Source organism: Crocodylus siamensis, chromosome 1 (assembly GCF_052110815.1).
Source record: "Crocodylus siamensis isolate JL-2025a chromosome 1, ASM5211081v1, whole genome shotgun sequence".
Lineage (NCBI taxonomy): Eukaryota > Metazoa > Chordata > Crocodylia > Crocodylidae > Crocodylus > Crocodylus siamensis.
In genome coordinates this window covers 253,113,967-253,139,386 of record NC_143395.1, presented here as the reverse complement: position 1 = coordinate 253,139,386, position 25,420 = coordinate 253,113,967, and the positions used below count along the sequence as shown (strand labels likewise).

Genomic DNA, 25,420 nt, shown 5'->3' with positions numbered 1-25,420 from the left:
TAGCTTTCAACTCGGTTTGGAACGCTAGAGCCACGTTAGCTATTTGACTCTGCAAAAATAGGGCAGCCAAAACTTTAATAAAATCAGATCTGATTCTCAAAATGATCTCTGTTGTTTTCCAGATTGGCCAGCTCTTCTTTGCATTTAACCTTGGGAATTATTTCTGTGAAGGTGAATTTAATCTTCATTCATATTGCCTTTCACTCACCTTCTGTTTGTCTCAAGAACATCATTTCATAACTTCCTTCAGATTGAATTGTGGCAACTTTTGCCTGCCTTACCAGATATCCATATTACCACTGCATCCCTTCCAGATAATCTCTAACACAGTACTTTAAAAATGTTCATTATTGCCCCATCTGGCTGAGGTTTGCACTCCCCTGTTGCTGTACCCTGCATCATTGACTTCTTTCATTATGTTTGCCTCACTTCAATTTCTTCTAGTTATGAATGATTAACGGACAATCTAGTCTTGATCCCCAGTTAATCTCTTTGTTTCTTTCTTGTCTTTAATGCTTAATTTTTCTGCATCCAAGTCGGCCTGTGTATGTTCCTCTTATCCACTTTTTCCAGCTCCTTACCCTCTCTCCACTCCCATATCATTCCCCACGTCTGCCATGTTGTGCACACAGGCTGTGTACAGACATCTGGGGAGGTTAGATTGTGCTAAAAATGGCCACCCAATCTAATTATTTCACCCAGGTATGAACCTTGCACTAGTGCAAACTGTACAAAAGTTCAGGACAGTTAGATGGATCTAAAAATGGCTGACCCGATCTAACTTAGGTGTTCATCTGAGGTAGTCTGACTAAGGTCAAGTCCAGTAAGACTGATCTAGCAAAACTTCTGTATGGTTCCCAGTGCAGCCCCAGGGCTGGGAAAGCTCAGCCACTGGTCCTAGCCCCAGGGCTGCACTTTTACTATCCCCTCCCTGGAACCAGGCTGTTTTAGGCCCTCCCCACTCTTACTGCACCCCCAGACAGACATCTCTTCCCCCCACTTATGTAACAGCCAGCCTGTACCCCCAGCCCACCAACCCCTGCCCTGCCAGCCCACAAGCCACTCCCAGGGCTGGCTTTTGTCAGGGTTCACTGATGCTGTAAGTCAGGGTAGGGGGAGGAGGAGAGGGCAGGATGTGGGGTAGGTTTATTACAGGTGAGGGTGCTGCTTGACTTTCTCTGGGGGAGAGGCGGTAGTTGGGGGCCTAAAAATAGCCCCTTTCCCCTCCAACCCTCCCACCTTCTGGTAGACCCAGTGAGCCACCCTAATCCCACAAAATCCTCCTGGACCCCTGACTCTCCAGCCTCACTTGCTAGCCCTCTCCCCCATCCTGACTTACCTTGGGTTGGGTGGCTATTCTTAACTCGGTCTTATCTCCCTCTAACCTCCCTGAATGTCTGTAGGCAGCCTAAATGAACCACTAATAAGTCAATACTTCCAAGTTTTCCCTTCCTTTAGCAGTCCCCTCAAGTCTGCACTGCTGTTCTGCCCCACTGAAATAAGGAGAGAATTCATGACAATAGAGAACTAATACCAACTGACTTTTTTACTAGGACTTATGTAACATGGTGGTAAATAGAAGACTAGTATTTTACTGTAATGGTACTGTGAAGGATAGGAGAGCTGGACAAAGGAGATGATATTACTGTTCACAGAGGATATTTATGTATTTGAGTTGGAAATAGAGAATATTTTGTGTTTTCATTAGGGGTTGCTGGTATTTGCTTAGCTTTTGTCAGTGTGGCAATCCCTACATTTCTGCCAGAGGATCAGATTAATCTCTTCTACCCTTTTCTCTTGGTCAACTTCTTATTGAATCTTTTCACTGCGATGGCAGAATTGTAGGATTTTAGAGGACTACAGCATGAAGTTTAACATGACGAGTAGAAAATGTGAGGCAGAGGGCTGTGGGATACATCATTAGTGTTGTAACTGTTGATAAGGAACCGACTAGTTTGCAAGGCAGTTTGATCTTTGTGGGGGTTTAAACCTGTTCAGATAGCAGGAGGATGAGGCAGATTATCCCTTTACATCAAGGTCTGCCTTTGTCGTTTGTCTTTTTAGGAACAACTATGAAGTGACATGGAGGAAATGAATCCCGAGGATGATATAAGTAGTGAATCACATGTATGGAACGTGTATAGTGTCCCATGAATAAACATTTTTACTAGTCTTGGTTTTACCTACATTTACTTTTGTAGGAAAGAGTACATGTATGTGTTTTGGAGAAAGAGAGAGAACATTGAGGGGAAGCGGTTGACTTTGGTCAGGTATGATGTAGAATAGTCGAATGGGTACATTTGACAAAGTCACATGCTGTAACATGGACTCGTATAGAAATGTTAGTGGTCTGAGAAGGTAAGAAATCTCACTCAATTTGCCTGACAGTGCACTGCCTAGAGAAAAGCAAGGGTTTTATGGAACACTTGCTTAAAAAAAATCACTTTTATAAAACGATAAAACCTGAGTGCTAGCAGTACTAAGCTGGAGGTGGTGTGTTCCGTTTGATTCAGCAGTGGGGAGAGCTCAGTGCACACTCAACTTTTTTATTTGTTTTTGTTTTACTGCATGTAAGTTTGCAAAAAAAAAAAACCCCCCCCCAGCAAAAAACCAGCACGCTCGCCATGTTAATACCTTCTCTGGGGTGAAGAGAGCACATAAGGCTCTGAGGTATGTGTGGTGGTTTTGTCTGTCTGCCTATCTGCACGTTATGATGTTATTGCCATGTCAGAATGTTGTGGATGCCCTTCAAAGATCCATGAATTTGAAGGCCAGACGCATTTATTATGCTTGCCTTGTCTGTGTAGCACTGGCGTCATCTTTATACATCAGTTTTTTAAATCTATAGACTCTGTTCTCTTCTTAGGGCTGGGAGACATTGTCAGGGGTATGGCAGCTCAATGTCCCAAGTTTTCTATGTATGAGGCATAATCTAAAAAAAAGAGGTTGCACTGTACATCTTTCTGTGCTTTCCCAGATGAAGTGATAAATAATATTGTTGGTTTTTTCTGCGTTTTGGTGGTGCTAGAGCTCAAATCCCAAGAGGTAATTTGATCCAGACTGGGGACAGAGAAGTGAACCAGTTAACCTCTCAAGGTCCTTTCCAGTTGTTTGTTCTATGATTGATGAAAAGATTGGCATCATAAGGTGCCAGATACCATGTGCAAGCACATGAGTGGATGTGATTCTAAATAAATGTAAGTTTTAATATGTAATTAAACTCAACTCTCTCAAACAGTAGGAGATCTGAGAGGTGGGAATAAGTTCTCATGCATACACTGTCAGCCTGTGCAACCAACTGAATGCTTCTGAATCCTGGCAATATCTATTTTTCTTTTATCTATTTTCAGCTGTGCAACAGCATAATACAAAATATACTTCGTAAGTCTGAACATGGGCCAAAACCCTACTGGTGTGGTATTAAATTAGCCCTTGTCACATGAACCCATCCATACTGCAAACGTAAAATTTCCTGTATATCACAAACATCTTTCCTCCAAAATCACCCCTGCAAAATTGGGGTGAAGCAGGGAAGGTGGGGTTTTTTCCTTCTTCTCTGTCATAGAAGCATGCAGACACTGTGCTGTAATACTGTCAAGGTGGCTCACAATTCTCTCTGGCTGCAGCAGCACAAGGAGCAAAGTGCTATGTTAACCTTCTCGCAACCATAGCTATTGGCTGAGCACTGTAGCTTCTTAAAAAGGCTTGCAGTGGAGAAATGCCACTTTGTCCTTGTAAGTGTCTAGGATGGGGCGGGCAATTATTTCGGGCCGAGGGCTGCTTACCCAGTTTTAGCAGGTTGTTGAGGGCTGCGTGGGTAGCCCTGCCCCTTGGCAGGTGCCCCGCCCCCTGGTAACCATCCTGAGACTGGTGTCCCAATGTCTTGGGACCAGCGTTTCAGGGCCAGCACCGGTGGGACCCAAAATGAGGTGCAAGCTGGCAGGGGTCTGTGGAGCTGGGCTGGGCTGCACCAGCAGGGAGATGGGGGAGCTGGCCTTGCTCCATAGAGCCCCTGCCAGTTGGGATCCCATACTCCTGCCACCCTACTCTGGGCCGTGCTGGCACTGGCCCTGGGACACCGGTGCAGGCCTCATGCTCCCCCTGGCTCCCCGCCCACTCGCTCCCAGTGCCCCCAGCCCTGCAGTACAGGCAGGGGGCAGCACACAGCCCCGACCTCCTGCTTGCCGGCAGGGAAGAAGCTGGTGCTGAGCGTGGGGAAAAGCAGCCCCTCATCCACCTAGTGGCCGGTGCTCTCTGTTGCAGCCGCTTGCAGGCACAGACAGCCCCAGGCTGGCAGTGGGGCCAGGTTGTAAGGTGGTGTTGAGCGCGGGCGGGGGTGGGGAATCAGTCCCTCTCCGTCTCATGCCCAGTGCCCTGCACTGCAGCTGCTCATAGCCAGCCTCAGGCTGCCTGTGCCTGTGAGCAGCTGCAACAGGAAGCACCGGCCACTTCGTGGGCAACGGGTCACTTTCCTCCCCACTGGGAAGGAACAGTGGGCTGTGAGCAGCTGCAGCATGGGGCACTGGCCACAGGGTGGATGAGGGGCCACTTTTCCCCTCCCTCTATGCTCCTTCCCTGCCTGGGGTCCCCCTGGCCCTTCTCCCTGCCCACTTACCTGTAGTTCTGGTGCAAGGCAGCCACGTGGTCCCAGGCCAGAAGTCTCTGCTGGGGCTTCTGGCTGTGGGGGGTGGGGCTCGGTGGGCCCTGCTGTTGTGGGAGCCCACCAGGCTTCCCCAGGGTCCTACTGCCCTTTGTTCCTGTCACTTTTTACAGGAACCAAGAGCAGATAAATATTAATTTTCTACCTTTTTTTTAGGGGCCCCATGGCCCAGATCGAATGGCCTCATGGTCTGGACCTGGCCCGCAGGCCATATTTTGCTTACCCCTGGTCAAGGATCTAGCCTTGTTGTTCTCCTGCTATACTAGGAAGTTTCTGTTGCCTCATCCAGACTGCCTACTGGAATGCCACATTTTGTGGACACTTTGTGTTTCCAGGAGGACCTGTTCTGTGTCGTGCTGTCAGCCATGATTGGAAAATCTGTCTTTCTACATTTTTGCCTTTCAAAAAACAAAGGGAGTGCCTTATTTGGAGGAGGGAGGGAGGGGGAGAGTGTCTGTACACAAATGCATATATTTCATATATTTCATAGACATTAGGGCTGGAAGGGACCTCGGAAGATCGAGTCCAGCCCCCATATGTTTGTACATACATGCATATACACATGCATATGTGTGTACATACATGTGTGCACACACATTGGTTTATGATAATGATGTCTCTAGGGCCTAACCAAGTAGTATGATAGAAAGAAAATGACCTCTTTACCCCCTCTTTGTGCTATTAAGTCACCAGCTTGCTAGACTGAAATGTAGCTTAATCATCCTTATAAAAATATCCTCACAAGAGGATCTTTAAGAGCACCAGTTTCCTTAGTCACCCATATTCCTAAACTTTTCATATTGCATGCACAGATTCCTTTTGAAATGTGCTCCAACAGTTACCTGGCAGATATTTCATTTATGTGATTAAAAGACTTCTCTTATTCTATTTGAAGCTTGAAGATATGGTCTTACTTATTGTATGTCCATTACATTTTTCACAGCTCTTAAAAATCTATTCTCTTAAGACTTCAATGCAACCTAGATATTTTAATGAGTGATGTATATTAAAAGTATGAAGTGTTATCTGTCATGCCTTAGGAGAAATTTGACTGTTCATATCCAGCAAAGATTTCAAACTTGGCTGGCTGTCAGCAGTATGTGAGTGTTTCAGTTTTGGTGCTATGACATTTATTTTTTCAAATGTTTTGAAATGAAATATTGTTACACGTGATTGCAAATTGCATTTCTCTGAATTCTTCTTTATCTAATGTGGACTCATTTGCCAGACATTATTTTATTCATCCGGATGTGTTCACTCTCGCTCTCTCTCCCCCCTTCCCAAGTATGGATCAGTTTGTGTCGCTCTAGGCCGTCAACACATTCACATGAGTCTATGATACAGTTGAGCTGAATTTTATCTGACATAGTGAGCGTGTGGCTCACAAAAGCTTAAGTTAATCTGTGGGTGTCAGGGTGACACAGGGCCGGTCTGCAGGCTGAACTTGACCCACAGACTAGCCCTGTATTCTGGATACAGCACGTGTCCTGGAGCAGCTGGAGTGGGCACTACATGTGGCCAGGTTCTGCTCCACAGGACTGTGGTGCATAGTTCAAGCGTGCTATGACCTGAGGTGGTGCTGTACACAGCTCTGCTGCTCTGAGCTTTGGCAAGTGTCTCGTGCAATGCAAAGGGCTGTCTAGTACACTTCACATGCTGCCAATAGGTCACTCTGAGACCCAGAGACAGCAACCAGAGCTGGATGATACAGCTTCACAGGCTGAATTTGGCGCTTGGGCTGTATCTTTGACACCCCTGAGTTAGTCTGTAAGGTACAACTCTACCCTACCTTCTGCTTTGCTGAATGAAGCAGGATTAAAATATGGAACAATTTTACTATTATTTGTATTGCTACAGAATCATGCAGACAAGTTTAAATCTAATTGTTGATGTTGGTATCCTCCGATACAGATAAAATTGTTACATCTGTTCATACCCTCTTGCCTACTAAGATGGTTTGGGTCCTTTTTCTTCAAACCTGTAAAAATAAAGGATTGTCATTAATTGTCTTCAAGTTTGACTTAGAGCCCCCAAACAGAAATCAAGATCATCAAGTTGGGTGCTTTTAAATTCAGAATAATATCACACTGTCATGAATTTAGTATCTGATTTTAAAATCAAGGTCCAGCAGGTGGGCTTTAAATGTAAGAATGTGTATGTATTTCAGAACGCTACGTCATTTCAAGTAGGGCAGACAGAATTTTCCCATTTTCTGCTTGCCATCAATCTCTGATCAGAGCATTAGCTGGCAATGCATTCAGAGTGAGACTGAGAATCCTTATGAGGAGAAAAAAATACTGTTAAGTGTTTCAGCGTAAACTGGCAGTTGATTAAGTATGTAAATTTTGTTTGAAATTAAAATACGATTTGGCTATTCCTATTGCCACGGTTCAGTTCTATTTTAAATTATAGGTGAAGATGTACACTAGTTCCTAATTGCATTTTAATGCAGTTCATCTAACTTAGGTTACCGTTATGAAACAGCACTCTCCTACAATTCAGCTAAAGATGTTCAAGGGTTGCAGAAGCACTGCAGAAGTATTATCCTAGGTATATCTGGAAGTTTAGTTCCATTCAGTTGCTTGTTCATATCCCAGTAGTGAAACTACTGTGAACATTTGCTGTTGGAAAATTGTTTTGCTTTTTTAATATTGGGACCCCGCTTCTGGGAGGTACGAATATAATATTTAATTTCTTCAGAGGGAGAAAATTGGGTCATATATAAAATATTGTTAACTTGCAGTACAAGTATGCTCACATTGCATATTGGTTTTTTGTTTTTTTGTTTTTTAGGAGAACTAAGAAGTACTAATTTACAACTTTGGGTTACTAGTACCGATTCATTTTAATTGGTTAATAAAAAATGCAGAGTAAACTAAATAATTATGTTGGATTCTTAATAGTTTATATAACTTGTAATAATGTTAAGCATAGTGGAGGGGAACAGTAAACATGATGCTAGAAACAGTATTGTGAAATGAGCAGATTCTGAATTAAAACATGGATACTGCTGAACTCCTTGACAGTGGAAGTCCTACCCTTTGTGGCTGAATAGTTGCTTGGTACTTGAAGCACTTAAATAAACTTGTCTGATATAATTTTGCTTATAATATCTTTTATGTTTATTCTAGCATGTATATGGAACACTTTGGGCTTTATCAAGAATGTATAGAGTAGGATCTTATTAGCTAGCCTTAACAGATTTTAGTGTGATTAAATTAGGCTGTCTCTTGTTTTTTGGATTTACTATGTTGACCTGAATCCAAGACAACCCTGAATTTAAGATAACCTCCAAATAATTTGATTCTGTACATGGCAAATTTTATACATTAGTTTTAATCTTCCATGTAGAGACTTTAATTATTGGAGGGTCATTTTAAATACATACCCCCACTCCTGGCACAGCTTGATAGGCTGCAGGAGGCAGGTGGTAGGAGAAGCAGTAGGGGAGCAGGCAGTGAGGGAGGCAATGGGGGGTCAGTGGTGAGGGAGCTGAGCACCTTGCCTTATGCCTGCCACTGGCTTGCACCAATTGTTGCCTGCCCCCCTGCTGCCTGTCTCCCTCCTCCCATTTGCCCCCCATACCTGTAACCCCCCTGCAACCCCAGCCTCCTCACCCACTCATTGCCTCTCTCCCTTTGTCCCTGTCACTTCTGCCTCCTGCCTGCCCAGCCACTTATACTTGCTCCAGCTGCAGCAAGTTATGGCTCTGCTCCAGCCTGGAATGCAGAGCATGTGCTTGCTGTATTCCAGCTTGGCCTGGTGGCAGCTGCAGCTGTGATGCTGAAGTTGGGGCTGGAGGGAATAGCAATGGTAAGGGTCGGGGGGGCATAAAGGAAGCAGAGGCTATGGGTTGGAGATGTGGAAGAGGCTGCAGGGAGGGGTAGGAGGCAGGCAGGGGCAGGGGTGGTGCTGGGGCCACAGATACTGTCTGTCCCATGTCCCTCCCATCATTTCATACTCAAATCCAAGATTACTGTTTTTCTCTCCCACGTTAAATGGAGTGGGGGGGCTCATCTTGGATTCAGATAAATGTAGTTGATCCATTAGAGTAAGAGATTGTTAGATCAGGATGGACTGCTATGATGATCTAGTTCAGGGATGGTAAATTTGTGGCAAAGGCATTTTCTGTGTGACATGGCAGATCATGGAGGAGGCAGGCAACACAGTGGCAGATCAGGTAGAAAGCAGAGAAGGAGAAGGGAATCAGAGCAGTATTGGGCAGGGTTTTAGACTAATCTGTGGCACATCTGCCAAAAGTTTGCCTCCCCCCATCTAGTTTAATTACTTGCAAAACGTTTTCCTTAGGAATTGCATGAATTTATCCCTGACTGCAGTTTGATTGTCCTACTCAATATTCACCCATTCAAGGAATCATATTATCTTCTTTTGACCACAGCAAAACAGTCTGAAGTAATGGTCAACTGTGTATCCATCATGAACCTGAACATATTTTCTTTCTTTTTTCCCCACCCAGTCATTTAACCCAAGATGGACTCCCCCATCCTACTTATCCAGCCTTCATTCTGAGTTGTATGACTGAACATTTGGCCAAGTGAAAATGCCTGTTGTTTGGTTGTTAGTAGGTAATCCAGATTGCTCTCTGTCGAGAGTTGGCAACCTGTGGCCCACAGGCCTGATTCAGCCTGCCAAGCAATTTATCCAGTCCATGAAGCCCAAATATTGACAGCATGTTGGCAACAGGGATGATTCTGCATTGTCTAGTGATGGGTGGCTCTAGCATCCAGCAGCATTTGGTGCCAGGGAGAACTGGCAGAATGGTGGTCAGGTTGCTTTTGAACTGAACTACATTATTGCAGCCCACTACCCCGTCAAGGTTGCTGATCCTTGCTTTATGTCAGTGACCATTCCTTTTCATTTACTATGTTCCCAATCTTTGTATGAGTAATTTTATGATTTTTTTAGGTCATTGATTGAAGATAATTAAGTAACGTGCTTTGTTTAATGCTACCCACTCATTTAGAGTACTGTAGCATTAAGAAAGGATTAGAAAGTTGGGACCCAAAATGTACTTGTAGGTCTTGAGTGTGCAGAGCTAGTGAGGATTTTCTCTATTTTTTTCTTCCTTTTACCAATATTTAGTTTTGGTTTGCTTTGGAAATAGAAATTTTCTACCATGAGCTAAACAAGTTTCTTATTAAGTGTTTTTAAAAATGAAAACCTGAAAGAACTAGAAAATTTTCAGGGGGAAATGTTAAAATGAGTTGTGTTCCTGGAGGATTCTCCAGAGCTCCAGAGAATTACTTTTTCTTGTGTACAAAACAGGCATGTATTTGTTCCTTTTATGGCACTGATCCTTTGAAATTGGTGGAACAACCAGTAGCAGAGTTAGCTATATATTCCAAGTGTTTGTGGAATTAGATTCTGCATAGGCAAATGGTATCAGGGTTGTGTAAGTTAGCTAAACTTAACTGGATTGACATTGCAGTAAATTCAATGCAGTCTGAAGTAAAATTTCATTAATTCGGATCTATAAAGGCAAACTTCATAATGGACTGATCTTGTTAGTCAGACAATTTACTTTAATTGATAGTCTCATATCTTGATTCATACTTACAAACTTTAAAATATTTTGTCCTTTACTTCCTCACTAGGCTTTTTTCTGTAGTACATGTAAGTGCTAATTTTCTGCACAGTGATTTATAAGGTTAACAATTTAAGAGTTAGTCTTCTGTCATAATCTTCTAAAGCTATCTATTTTGATCATCTAGAAGAAACTCAGCAGGGCACCTCATTTCCCTATGTCATGGGTAGGTAGCACATCAGTTCAGAACAGATAGATTTTATAAGTTGTGAGATATAGAAAATCATAAGTTACTGGAGCCACTATTTCTGCTTGTGCACCTTAGCAATACTTTTTGAATAACTAGTGAAGTTCAAAGCCTGGTTCTGCTTCTGAAGGTGTCCAAAGCTTTATTTATGTGAGCTTTCAAAAGATCTCAGGAAACTTATAATTAATGGAAAATAAAAGAGAAGGCTCCTTTATTTTTGTGCTTCTTTGTTGTTAAATGGTATTTGTTGGAAGTAGACAAGTCCTGCTATTTGTTCCAGTAAAAAGATTTTATTTACAGCTCAAGGTAATTTCTAGGTGAAATTAGTTTAAACAAAAAATCATATTTTTTTTCTTTTTGCTTGGCCTTGTGGGTTGATACTGTCGCGTCCGATGACCGGTGTACCCTTGACCTGCGAGCCTGGGTCGGCACGACCGGCTGGACGTGGGTGGGGTAGGTAGTCGGACAGGTGGGTAATAGCGGTGGATTGGAGTCAGGAGATTTTAAAGCATATTGGTTATACAAAAAGTTTATTTTACTTACACCACAGGAGATTGCAGTGTAGGAGGAAAGTTGTGGTCGCGCGGTGTAGAAAGAGAAGTTGATTTATTTAGCTCAGCATGCAGATATTTTTGTTGCACAGATTACAAACTGCATGGTCCAGATTTTAAGCAAAGCATACAGGTAACTTTGGTCTGAAGACTTTCGTGAGCTCTTGATAAGAACGGACGAGCCGGCAAAAACGAATACATCTGAAAACTTTTACCGTCGGTGGGGAGAGGTCAGTGACTGGCCAAATTGCTGACTTAACCTCTAGGGCGTGTACAGAATTCTCCGCTGAAGGCGGAAATCTTTCCGAAGTTATAGCTTGCAGGGTGGCCTATTACAACACGCCAGGCATGAATAATTACAGGACTGCCAATCATGACTGTGAACAGACTGTGTGTTTCTTACTTCTGCTTAGGTTTCATGCGAGATTGACTGCGCATGTGTTTTACATTTAAGTGGGGGGGGGGGTTGGATACGAAACTATAAAGACAAAATATGTTATGTTAGCCTTTGACCTTTTTGCCATCGGCATCTGAAATCAAAGATTTTTCTTTGACAGATGCCACCTTTTTTTAGGTGTCACTCATACAAACCTCAGTTCAGAAAAGCACATCACTAGGTGTTTAATTTTAAGCATGTTAAAACTCTGAGGAGGAATGCTTTTCTTTATCAGGGCCTTGAAGCTTGTATACAATTTTGTGAGCGATAGCTGGTATTTTCTTTTTACATGTACCAACTAAGGTGCTTCAAAACTTGAAATGTAGACGCTATTTAACAAAAAATAGAATATTTACTCTGCGTGTGTGTGTGTGTGTGTGTGTGTGTCTGAGAGACAGTGACATAGTGAGCTGTGTTAGAAAAAGTGGCAGTGAGAATATTTCAGTTACGTTGCATCATGTCTTAGGTTTGTCAGCTAAGATAGTGCTAATGATGGCATCTAATGTTACATAATGCCTGGATCTTAATGGTGCTATTTAAATTGCTCTGGATATTTTAATATGAGTGGTAGTTTTCAAGTGATCTAAATCCAGTCTAGTGTGCACTGTGAATCTATCCTTGTTGTGTGTCAGGACCCAGGGGTGAGGCACAACCACTGTGTTCATGCTTAACAGTGTTTATTAAACAGTGGATTCACTATGATCATGAAGTCCTAATATCTTTTGGTGCTGCTCTGACAGAGATAAGGAACATGAGCAGGTGCGTGGACAGGCTGTGCTTAGAGTGGGAGACTTCAGATTTGAGAGGAAAGAGGCAGATTTTTTTACTTCATTCGCAATCCCGCTGTTGCGGTACAAAATCAGTATTACACTGCAAATACACCAGGATTTCTTTCTGCAGTTATTAAACATGTGGGTACAGTGAATCTAAAAATGTGCCACTTACCTTGATTCATCAGCACTGTAAGTGGTGAACCCTTAGCTTATCCATTTCTTTAGGGAACAGAGGAAAGGAAATGGAACAATATATTATCTTCCAAAGATGGCAAGCTAGGTATAAACTCCACTAGAGTCTTAAATGTCTGGACCATTTCTGTTTGTGTTATTTGATGTAAACAGTGGCCCTAGGTTGAAGGAGAGGGAACCTCCTGCCTTCTCACACTTCCCTGCAAACCCTACTACCGCTTTTGACTGTTCAAAGGAATGAAACCAATCTGATATAAAAACAAGAACATTTTGTGTAATGTTTGAAGTTCAAGAGTTCTTCTGTGGAGCCAGTGCAGTCATTGATTTTTCTCTCTGCTTCTTTTATGAATAATTATTGAAGTATCATAACTCATATTGTCCACATAGGAGTTGCTTGCTTTTCATGTTCTGGAGTTTAGTGTCTCCTTTTAACCCTGATGTTCAAATGAAGCAGCATGCTGAGGGCAATACAACACATTTACTACAGGATAATTTACCATGGAATTTATAGTGTATTTTATGAGAAGTGGGTACACAAGCTGGCTGCCTGCTCTATAGGCAGTAGTACAGCACATGGCCACTAGTGAGATAGATGGCTATTTACACTGAACAAATTGTAGAATCATAGAAAATTAGAGCTGGAAGGGACCTCAGGAAGCCATCTAGTCCAACCCCCTGCTCAAAGCAGGACCACCCCAACGAGATCATCCCAGCCCAGGCTTTGTCTAGCTGGGTCTTAAAAACCTCCCAGGATGCAAATTCCACAACCTGTCTGGGTAACCTGTTCCAGTGCTTTAACAGTCTTCCTAGTGAGAGAGTTTTTCTTAATATCTAACCTAAACTTCTCTTGCTGCTACTGGAGACCACTGCTCCTTGTTCTGTCATCTGCCATCACTGAGAGCAGTCTAACTCCATCTTCTTTGTAACCACCCCTCAGCTAGTTGAAGGCTATTATTAAATCCCCTCTGTTTTCTCTTCCTCAGACTAAGTAAACCCAGTTCTCTTAGCCTCTCCTCAGAAGTCATGTGCCCCAGCCCACTAGCCATTCTCATTGCCCTCCTCTGGACACTCCAATTGTGTCTATATCCTTTCTGTAATGGGGGGCCCAAAACTGAACACAGTACTCCAGATGTGGCCTCACCAGTGCAGAATAGAGGGGAAAAATCACTTCCCTCACTCTGCTGGCAGTGCTCCTATTAAGGCAGCCCAGTATGCTGTTAACATTTGCAACAAGGACACACTGTTGGCTTATATTCAGCTTGTTGTCCCCTGTACCTCCCAGGTCCTTATCTGCAGAGCTACTGATTAGCCAGTTGATCTCCAACCTGTATTGGTGCATGGGATTGTTCTATCCTAAGTGCAGGACATTGCACTTGTCCTTATTGATCTTCATGAGATTTCTTTTGGTCCAGTCCTCCAATTTGTTGAGGTCTCTCTGAATCCTAGCTCTATCCTCCAGCATATCTATTTTTCCACCTCCCTCCCCCGCCAGGTTGGTGTCATCCACAGACTTGCTGAGGGCACACTCTGTCTCATCTTCCAGGTGGTTAGGTCATTGATTGAAGATAATTAAGTAACGTGCTTTGCTTAATGCTACCCACTCATTTAGAGTACTGTAGCATTAAGAAAGGATTAGAAAGTTGGGACCCAAAATGTACTTGTAGGTCTTGAGTGTACAGAGCTAGTGAGGATTTTCTCTATTTTTTTTTCTTCCTTTTACCAATATTTAGTTTTGGTTTGCTTTGGAAATAGAAATTTTCTACCATGAGCTTTTTTTATTTGTATTGAATAAAATCAGCCCCAGGACTGACACCTGGGGCACTCCAGTAGCTACTGGCTGCCAGCTGGACATTGAGGCATTAATCATTATCCTTTGAGCCTGACGATCCAGCTAGTTTTCTGTCCATCTTATAGTCCATCATCCAACCCGTACTTCTTAGTTTGCTTGTGAAAACATTGTGGGAGATCATATGAAAAGCCTTGCTAAAGTCAAAGTATATCGTGTCCACTGTTCTCACTGTATCCACAGAGCCAGTCATGTCATCACAGAAAGCAATCAGGTTGGTCAGGCATGACTTTTCCGTGGTGAATCCATGCTGACTGTTCCTAATCACCATCTTCTCCTTCAAATGCTTAAAAATGGATTGCTTGATATTTCCAGGGATTGAGGTCAGGCTGACTGGTCTGTAGTTCTCTGGATCCTTCTTGTTCCCTTTTCTTAAAGATGGGCATTATATTTGCTCTTTTCCAATTGTCCAGGACCTCTTCCGATCACCATGAGTTTTCAAAGATCATGGTCAGCAGCTCTGCAATCACATCAGCCAACTCCCACATCAGTGTTGGGTACATCATGTTTGGCCCTGTGGACTTGTACACATCAAGCTTTTTTAAATAGTCTGTAATCTGTTATTTTGTCCCTGGCAAGCTGCTTATTTCCTCACCAAACTGTGCTGCCAAATGCAGTAGTCTTGAGCTGACCTTGCTTGTTAAGACCAAGGTAAAAAAGGCATTGAGTACTTCATCCTTTTCCCACATCATTTGTCACTAGGTTGCCTCCCCTGTTCTGTAAGAGGCCCCACACTTTCCCTGATCTTCCACTTGTTGCTGACATCCTTGTAGAAACCCTTCATGTTACCCTTCATGCCCCTTCCTAGTTGCAACTCCAGTTGTTCTCTGGCCTTCCTGATTTCATCCCTGCATGCCCAGCAACACTATTATACTCCTCCCTAGTCATTTGTCCAAGCTTCCACAACAAGCTTCCTTTTTGTGTTTTAGCTCACTGAAGAGTTCTGTGCTAAGCCAAGCTGGTCTTTTGCCATACTTGCTAGTCTTCCTGCACAAATAGCTACTCTGAAATGAAGCGGAGTAGGGAAGCAAACATGTGATGTTTATTCCCTAGTAAATCACCCGGGTAAAATTACTACATATTTTGTTTGGTCTTTTTACCTTGGAAGAGAGAGTCTTACACCACATTAAGATTGTTCATTGTGCGTCTCCCTCACTTTTACGGAGTTTCTCGCATAATAAATGCGTCATGTGTCTGCACCCCAAGTATGTAGTAGAAAATCATCCACATTTGCAAGCCCCTTATCTCTTGCTATAGGGACTTGAGAACACAGTGGCAATGGTGTTTGGATGTAAACGGTCATAAATTAAAGTTCAAATGGCTGTGTTTTTGTAGATACTTGCTTATAAAAGCAGGATTGGCTCGGTGGTACTGTTCATCATATTTGTGATATAAGTAGCCAGGGTGGTGTTCACTGGATATGGATATTTGGCTTAATGTGTTGATTTTCTAGCTCTGGGGAATTGGGTAACTATTTCATTGTATAATTGGTCATCTTCCATAGGCAATGTAAAATAACTGCCCTTGATTTACATGTAACAAGCTATTTAAAAGTAATTGTATAATGTGTTTTAATCATAGCGTACAATGTAGCTGTACAATCTTTAATTTAGTCTCTTTTATTGACCATGGGCAGAGAACTGGCTGGTTTCACTAGCTCAGAGCTTATGTTTATACTGCTTCCCATCCTATGCGTACATACTACCCCAAGCCACTTGAATTAAAGTACTGCTAATCAGAAGAGTAAAAAGTGCAAAGATACTTCTGGCCATTGCCATTTCAGTGTAAAGTTTTTTAAAATTTAGCTTCAGTTTAAAATATATATTGTACTTTTTAACTGACTTGCACATTTTTTAATGTTTTAAATCCTTTGCGGTAAATGGGGGTTTCTCTTACTGTGGAACTATGCCTAATTCTAAGTGTCTACATTGTATCAGACTACAAATTGTTAAAATTAATTCCCTCTGCTTTGGCAAAGGAAGTATAGGACTTCTACAACAGTCATCTGCCCATTTTTGTCCTTTGGCCTGCTGCTTAACTTGGCTCAGTTTCAGTCTAGCTTCCTCTGGTTTCTGGTGTATTGTCCTTCGCTAGGCCATTTTTGGTCTTCTGGAGGGTTCCACTGTAGGGCTTGTCCCAGCTCATTAGTATCTGGCCAACACATTTCCATTTTCTTTAATAGGAATTTAGATGAGTGTGCCTTGTATTCTTCTTTGCACCTTCTCCCTTACTATTTTTTCCATCCACTTAATTTCTAAAACCTGGTACTGATGTCAGTTCAAAAAGTCTTTCAATCCATTATCTTTAAGTAAACCAACACTGTATTTGTGTTAGAGGTCAGGTGTTTGACTTTCACGCTAGTTTCAAGAGAGTAAACGCTTAATAAGAGTATGTAATAGACATTTCTTTTAGACCAGTGGTATTTGGCCAGGGTACCAGGGCACCCTGAGGTGCCATGAGATCCTTCTAAGAGTGCTGCTCATGTTTGGTGGCAAACGCACAAGACACAAGATGAATGCAAATTTTTCAAATAGAAATTCATAGTGTTAAAAATTTCTGACTTATTGTAGAGCACTTGCAACAGAAGAATTACTCTATTATTTTTCCGTAGTAAAAAATGAGTGAAAAAATAATAGCTGGCATTTTCTGAGAAGTGCCACGAGTCTTATGAGGAGTTTCATAGTTTCATAGTGTCTAGGGTGAGAAGGAGAAACTATGAAACTGTGTGTTAGAAGTGTCTCAATTCTAAAAAGTTTGAGAACCACTGATTTAGAACCATTAAAACTTCATGCCTCTGACAAAAGGGGGTTCCTTGTTCTTTGTCTTTGTTTTAAGGTGAATTCTGTTTCACAATATTGAGCTTCCAGTTGCTGAAAAACACTGAAACAAGTAGCCCTTTATCATAAACGGACAGAATTCTAAGGGCTAAGAACTATGTTCTTGTTAAGTGTCTTCATACACAACTCTTAGTGTGTTGGAAATTGGTTGGTATGGTTGCAAATAAAAGTAAAGGGAAATAAATATCATGATGAGCTCCATGTTAGGACTGGTTTAACAGATACTTTTTTGAAAACGGCATGAGAGATGAGCTCTTGCCTCCCTCCAGAGAAAGGGATGGAGAAACTGATGGTTACTGTGAGGTTAGTGAACTGTTACATACAGGTTGTTAATGGCTAAGAACTGATCTCTGACAGAGGAGAGCACGGTCAAAACTGATAATGGGAAAGATGTTGAGGGGCAGGGAGTGAGGATGGTGGTATGTGAATGGAAGAAGAGATGAAATCACAGCTATGGGTGAATTGAAATTATCAATGGCGTAACTTTGCAGTTTTTTTCAGGGATTATCACAGTGTGATTGTGAGTACATGTAGCATTTGGAAAAGATGAGCAATTTTAAGGAAGTCAGAAATATGGGCAAGTGGTTCAGCAAATTATTAGGGTGAGAGAAGATGTGGACTGTAAAGGGAAATTCAGATTTGACATTCTTAATGCAAAAAGTGGCCAGGGAAAGGAATGCTCTGAGTTTAGGATGACTTCACTGAAAAAGATGAAGGACTGGTCCAAGTTCTTCATTAAGGTTGCCAAACTGGATGCATTAGACTGTTAAAGTAGCAGGAGTTCCTTTTGGTGGTGTTCATCTGCAAGAGTAACAAGTGAATGATTCACTTAAGTCTTGTGTAGGTAGAGTTGAGAGAGGCATTTAAAGCCTTAATGAAAAGGAAAAGCCAGCTGTCACCAGTTTAGCAGATAGATAAATTTGCTTTTTAATAATACCTGGTTCCTCCTTAGATGAATGGAGACAGTGAAAATTCATAACATAAAATATTACAAAGTAAAGATGTCTGTGTAGTATACAACAAAAGGGGAAGGCATGCATGTGAACATCACTGGTGCCTATTACAAATACCTGTAATAATATTAAATGGCCCAGTAAGCGTGCCTTAAACTGCATTTGTTTTCTTTGTGTTTGAACATTAGGTTTATCCTGAACTGCAAATTACCAATGTGGTTGAAGCCAACCAGCCTGTGACAATCCAGAACTGGTGCAAAAGGGGACGGAAGCAGTGCAAGAGTCAGCCTCATATCGTGGTTCCCTACAGGTGCTTGGGTGAGTGATGTCCATTTTTACATCTGCAGTTCTTTTCTCTCTACATGGTTTATTTAAAGCTGTCTCTTTTCTTTAGGATAAGGATTGAGAGTGTGTTTTCTCAGGAAGGGTCAGCTTTTACTGTGGGTTTGAATGGAACTAGCTGTAATGGGTTCGTTCTCCTTTTTGGGTGCAAATGGAATGCCTCCATATTATAAACAGTTTGGTATTATCAGACACTGGTGAACATTAAGCTTTTTTTCTTTTGCTTCAGGCTTTGTATTTTCTGTATTTTTCTTACTAGTTTTGGCTCTACAGAAGTGAAACATCTATGTTAAGTAAATTTCAATTTCAAATAAATTCAGGTACCTGGCAGTGGTGAGGGTTGTGGATGGATCCATTGTTGTCTGTATGGTTTAGATTAAAAATACTGTAATGCCTCAGTTGAAAGCTACTTGAATTCAGTACTTTTTTATAGCACACAGGAGACTGTAAAATGCCAGAAATATTTTTTATAAATAAGATTGGGCTATGATTGGAAAGGTCTTGATACAACTGTTATTTACTTGAGACTTTGCTGACAGAAGATCATTATGCTAAGAAACATCTTGGCTATAAAAAAACAAAAGCTGAAGATTAGTATTTAATGGCTTGTTCCAAAAATTAGTGGTGTCTAGGGAGCACAGGGATTTTATTGCTCTCCATGTTGGGCATTGAATGTTGCACAATTTTTAAGCTGTGCTAGGGAAAATAGTACTCCAAGAATGACTAACATTCAAAAACATCTAAAGACATTTTGAATAGATTACCTTCATGGGAGAAAGAAATGTCTAGAGGGCATAGACTCTTGATAGTGTGTCCTGTTTTTCAGCAAGTGTCCCACCGTACAGATGAAAACATAAACAAGATTAAGGGCCTGTAAAATGAGCACTTGTAGACTAGGATGAGCATCTTATTATAGAATCATAAAACTCATAGATGGAAAAGTACTGCTGGGTCAGCCAGTGGCAGAAGAATTTATTTCATCAAATTTCATGTAAGTGCACTTGCTTTAATTCAAAAAATATGTTGGTGGAGAAGCAGGATAGCAGAGCTGTGAAACCATTTTTTATTATTTATTGTATTGCCATAGCAACTGAAGTCTCCACTCATGATTTGGGACCTGTTGAAGTAAGGGCTATACAATTACATAAGAAGAATTGTTTGCTGCCTTGGATAGTTTATAATATAATTTTAAAGTGTCATACAATGCCAGCCCAAGAAGAAATGGGTATAAATTAGCTGTTAATAAATTTAGTCTGGAAATAAGAGTTATCTAATCAATACGGAAGTTTTGACCTCACAACTCCTATCTGGTTTATGAAAGGGTTTACATGAAAAGGTTGTCTTTGATAGCAAGGACTACTCTGGATGATCCAGAATATCCTTTTAGTTTCACTTTCCTATGAGAAATTAGCCAGAAGAGACTTGGGTATCCAGCTGTCTCACAACATACATTAGAGTAGGACACGGGATGAAATTTTTCAAGGTATTAAAACACTTAACTCTTAGGAAAATCTGGTCCTTAATCTATTATTCTGTATCATAGATAGCTGCTCCCTCCCCTCACCCCCACCCCTTCATTAGAGTTGCATCTAAATAGAACAGGGGTGGGCAAAATATAGCCTGTGGGCAGGATCTGGCCTGCCAGGCAATATTATCAAGTGTTCGGGCACCCATCAACTAATAGTACCTCACTCAGCCCATGTACTTTGCTCACACACTGGTGTGCGGAAGGGCCTGGCCAGCAAGCGCACAGCTTCCAGGTGAGGCTGCTGCTGCCGCCGCTGCTGCAGCTGCCTGGGGACCTCCTCAGCGTCCTTGGTGTCCCACTCACTCCAGGCACCAAGTTGAGAAGTGGAGGGAGGGAGAGGGGGAGCTGCAGCTGGGTGGAAGTGTGGAGCATGGGGCGGGGACTGGTGGCAGTGCAGAGCCTGCACCCAGAAAGGTGATGGGAGCATGGAGTTTGGGTGGAGCCTCAACAGCTCACCAAAAGACATGCGTCTCTCCAGCTGAAGTAATGACCTGTTCCTGAATTAGATTATATGAAATGCCATGGCATATAGATAACATAAGGCCTCAGAATGATGTTAAAATTATGCTGTGATTGGGACCAGGGGAATTTTATGTTACATCCCAAACACTGTGCTTCCACCCACTCCAGATGTACATGGCAGTAGACTCAATGTTTGGAATGGGGCATAATGTTTTTCTGGTCCCAGTCACAGCACTCCTGAGCTCCCAGCCTGATTAGGTTCATTTGAGACCCAGAAGTATTGGGACCAGGTATGACAATTAGCTGCTTGTCAAACTCAGCCTTGACCGTCCAGAGTCCATTTCAAGATCCAGAGCTGTTTGGGCAGGTATGACGGTCACCTAATTATTAGCCTACCCTTGGGTAATCCAGCTGCATGCTTGGCTTCTAGAAGTCCCAGGGTACAAGGACCCTGGAGTCACAGACCCCTCTCCAATTCCAGTGTCCCCATGCCCTGAGACATCATGCATTCATGCTGACCTTTTGTTTATAATAATGCTGTTGGCGGATCTCTTCCCTTTGTCATTATATTTAAAAAGTTCGTATTTTTGGTTGGTTGGTTTTTAAACTCCAGAGTCTGAGAGAATTACCTTGTGATTTGTTACAGTCTTGTCCTCCCAAAGATACAGAGTAGTTGAAATTTAAAAATAAATAGGCTTGATCCATATTTTTTTCTTTTTTCTTTTTAGAAGTGCCATTATGAGAAAAATACTTCAGAATGTCGATAGGTTGAAACCAGTGGGGCTTTAGAGAGACTTCTGAAAACAGTGGTGACGTTCTGCCTCTTTGAGAATCAAGTATAGGAGCCCCACGAAAGCCACAGGAGAACATTGCACAAGGATCATGCCTTCAGAGAGCTCCTTGAAGAGCAGGGGCCTTAATTAAAAGAGCTTTACTTTGGAAGTTTTAAATGCTTCTGCTCTAAGGACCTTTGGGTAATGATAGGAAGACAGTCCTAACTTGCTAAAAGTTTCTCAAAGAACCATTGTAAAAGCTTTCTAATTATATTATCCATGTGAGAAATAGATTCAGTCTACTGAACAAGCCCATAGTTGCTTCTGGCTTGGCATACATCTTACCAAATGGGCGAGTGGGAGGAATATGTCTGCTTCCATGCCAAGACATCTTCACAGTCTATTGGCATGCCTTTAGCCAAGACTTTTTGGGACTTGAGAATGGAGTAGATCATTTTAGCACTTGGCTGTGTTCTTATGCTCTCTTATGAAACTCTTTGTTATGCTAAATGGCAGTTGGGGAGGCTGCTTGTAGCAAAGCAGTCTAGTAATATTGATCAAATTTATTAGATTACATAGCTCTTATTTTCTTTTTCTTCAGTTGATGTGACTAAAACACGTAATCAATATAAAATGGAAATAATGCTAAATCAAAGCCCATTATCCGAGAGAGAGCCTCTTGCTTACTCTGTGACTATTGAAATTTTCTTCGAAGAAAATAAGATTTAACTTAATGAACAAAAAATATTATCCATTTTGTTTGCTTGCTTATGTAAATCAGTGTCTGGGTGTTAGGTCCGACAGTATTTTAAAAATCACTGACTTCATATAAATGATCTCATTCAGTACATCTAATTTAATGATGTGTCTAGTATATTCCAGTTCATGGACGCATGGGATTATTTTCAGGATTTCCGTTTGCTGAGGGAGGCAAGTTTTTTATGAAAGGGAAAATTGTCAAGGAGCAGTGAGTGAGTTTTTGCTGCCTTATGAGAACACTTGTCTAATCAAAACATTTTCTTTTATTACCTTCCCATTGTTGGAAAGTGGCTTGTTTCAGAGCCTGTTGATTATTATGGTTCAAAGTTTTTTTTCTTGCATCACACACAAAATATGGATTTATATTTACCTAACAGGAAAGCTAGTCAGATTTTAGGTGGCTTTTGAATAATGCCATGGCTGCTTTAGTTTCTGTATTACATACATAGTATCCATGATGCATCTTTTGGAGACTAAAGGGTTGTATAATGCTGCTTAAGAGGAAGAAATGTAGTGCTTCAATCGCATAGTTATGAGATATAATGCTTCTATGGAGTTCAGAGAAGAATAGTGAGTCACAGATGAGCATAGTCAGTGTCTCTTACTATCTGCCTGTCATTGTGTGCTGATACACACACATTGCACCCCTCAGATGTTAAGAGAGAGGCATAATGATCAGGTAGTCTGACGTCCCTCAGCACAAAGCTGTGGCATCAGTTCAAGTTTTGGGGGCTTTGGGTTTGTTTTTTGGTTTTTTTTGAGCCAGACGTTATCTCCTTATCTGACTGGACCTTATCTTCTTAGAAGGATCTCAAGAATAAAGTGTTGACTCCATTAAAGTCGGTGGCCTTGCAAGTACCAGGGAAAAAAAATCACCCTGAATTTTCTCCACCTTGAAGCAGTGAGAACTGCAAATAATACTGCCTGGCTTTCTCCCTTACACCTTCTACCCTTGCAGACAGATTGTTTAAATCAGGCTTGTCTAACATATGGCCCATGGGCCGCCATGTGGCCTGTCAAGCCATTTTCTGTGGCCCACGGTGCTGCAACGGGAAATGAAAGTAAAGGCTGTTTACTTTCGTTCCCACCCCTTGTCCCTCCCCCAGCCCCTTAGCAGCTTCCTGATGGCTCCTGAAAGGCTGGGGAAGTGACAAGGTTCCCACATGCACTGTGTCAGCTTGACATTGCCAATGCCGTGCGGCTCCTCCTTTCCCTCTCATTTGACACCCCTCCCCTCCCTTCCCCATTTCCATGCCAGCTCCTCCCCTCTCCCACATTACAGGGTTTCCATTCCTAGCCCCACCCCTCCTTTCATTTGCATGCCAGCCCTGTTCTGCGCCGGTCCCTGCTGACCATGTGGGCTGGAGCAGGTTGCATTGCAGCAGTTGGGCGGGCACAGGGGGCGCGGATGCCAGCTTGGAGGGATGCTGCGGCTGGGCCTGCAGGAGATGCTGCTGCTGCTGCTACTTTGACTGGGGCGGGAAGCTGGCGCTGCTCCTGACTCCCCACATCCCCCTGTGCCCGCAGACATCATGCTAGGGGTGGGGACTCACGGGCCCCAGGGAGGGAGGGACTCCTGCTGCTTGGGCTTGGGCTCGGCCTGCCCTGGGGGAGAGAGAGCAGGGGGGTGTCCCTTCACATCCTTCACCCTCCTGTAGAGTCCCCACATGTTCCCCTGGCTGCTGAACCAGGGTTGCGCAGGTGTGCTGGGAGCATCCTTGAGGCTGCCCAGGTGTCAGGGAGGACACGGCAGGGTCACGTGGTACCCCTTGACCCCTGCGCCCCCAGGCTGCGGCCGGACTGGACAGGCCGTGTGAGCACCCGCTCCTGCCGGACCACTGGGTGATAAAAGGTTCCTGATCCGGCCCCACATTCAAAAAGGTTGGACACCCCTGGTTTACATTATGACTGCTTTTTGTGTTTCTGTGTTGAGTGAAACAGGATAGCACCCTCTTTACCTTCTCTGCAGGGGAGCCTGTATATTGTCAAATATCAAATCCTTGGATAAAAATGAGCTCACTATTCACACAATAGAGATGACATTTTATTTACCATTAACAAAGTCTACTGCAGTGGCCACTGGTTATGTACCCTAGCTTTGAAAAAAATGAGAATTGCTAAAGGCGAAATAATATTAAAGGCAAATTTTTGTCTTTGCCATATCATTTTTCCTTATTAAAATTTGTAATCGGAAATCATAGACTATTACTGTATATTTTTGAATGAATTCTTATACTGCAAGCTGCTAAATTTAGATGCCATATTCAGATAGTATTTGAAATACTAATCTTTATACTTAGAATATTGTTGGTTTGTGATAAAGTCAAAACACATATTTTACTCGATGGCTTGTAAGCATGTAAAATAGATTACGCTGTTCCACAGTGGAAATTTGGAATGACATAAAGAAGAATAACGTAAGTTTTTTTGGTTCTAGTTTTCTAAACAAATTGCTTTGGTTGAAAATATTTATTAACTTGCTGTAATGTTTCTTAAAGCAACTGTTCACTTGATATGACATAAAATTCATGATCTTTTTACTAAAGATTTTCTGTACATGCTAGAAATCTGTAGCTAAATATTTTATACCAAGCATATGCCTGGAATAAAGCATTAAAGTATACATAGGCACAACTTACTGAACTGCTGTAGTTTATCAAGTAATCAGAACTTTTTAAGTGTACAAACATAAATTACCCTTTTCTTATGTTCATTGATCATATTTCCATTATTTTTTTCCTATATTACATCTTAATACCTTTTCCAGCCCCCATGTCCACATTGTACAGGTCGTCACATGCACAGAGACCCTTTTCCAAAAAAATAGATGAACTTTATATTGGGCTTTTCTGTGTACTGCTTGATTAATCAGACAAGATTGAATACTTGTGTCTCAGTTTTCATGCTGCTTGTCTTTTAGGTCTCTGATTCTCATTTGTTTCAGTCTCTACTCTGCCACATGATTGATGTAGACAAGCCATGTATAATGCTGTTTTCCTTAAATAAAGTATTACAGAGCTTCACTCTACACAACTGCACAGTGCTTAGGTTTCCTTACAGTATTAGCTGATGGTAAAGAGAGAAGTGCAGAAAGAGACAGCAACCTAAATATTTTAGTGTGGAGATAAAAGGTAAAAATGTCCCAGATACAGGGAAAATTGCAACTATTCATTAGAGTAGTTCTGAGGGAGAGGCCCTTTCACCTGATCTGTTGGCTTCCTAAAGGGGCAGTGTCCCTGTTTAACCTTGATAGCTTTAAGTTACTGGTAGGTAAATTGGCAATAGTTCTGCCCAAATAGACTGTTTTCATAAAATGGTCAAGCATTGGAGATGATGAGGGCTCCCTAAGGTCACGGTCCCTGGTAGAGCTGCAGAAAAGTCTCTTGAGGCTATGTTTCATATTGTAAATGCTTAAAATTTGTAGGCTTGTGCATCTTCATGAGATTCATGACTTATACTGTCGGTTCAGCATTGACTGACTCATTGGATCTCCAGCATTTTGCAGCCAGTTTCCTC

At 42.1% G+C, this 25,420-nt stretch overlaps 1 protein-coding gene across 4 annotated transcripts in view; it reads left to right on the top strand.

The window, feature by feature from the left end:
* The window catches only part of APP (amyloid beta precursor protein), a 366,031-nt gene that overhangs the window by 121,809 nt on the left and 218,802 nt on the right, over positions 1-25,420 (top strand). For all 4 annotated transcript variants that reach the window (XM_090060391.1, XM_090060383.1, XM_090060378.1 and 1 more), the window contains exon 3: positions 18,229-18,358. In XM_090060391.1, the coding sequence (XP_089916517.1) occupies positions 18,229-18,358 (130 nt within the window). The remainder of the gene's footprint in view (positions 1-18,228; positions 18,359-25,420) is intronic.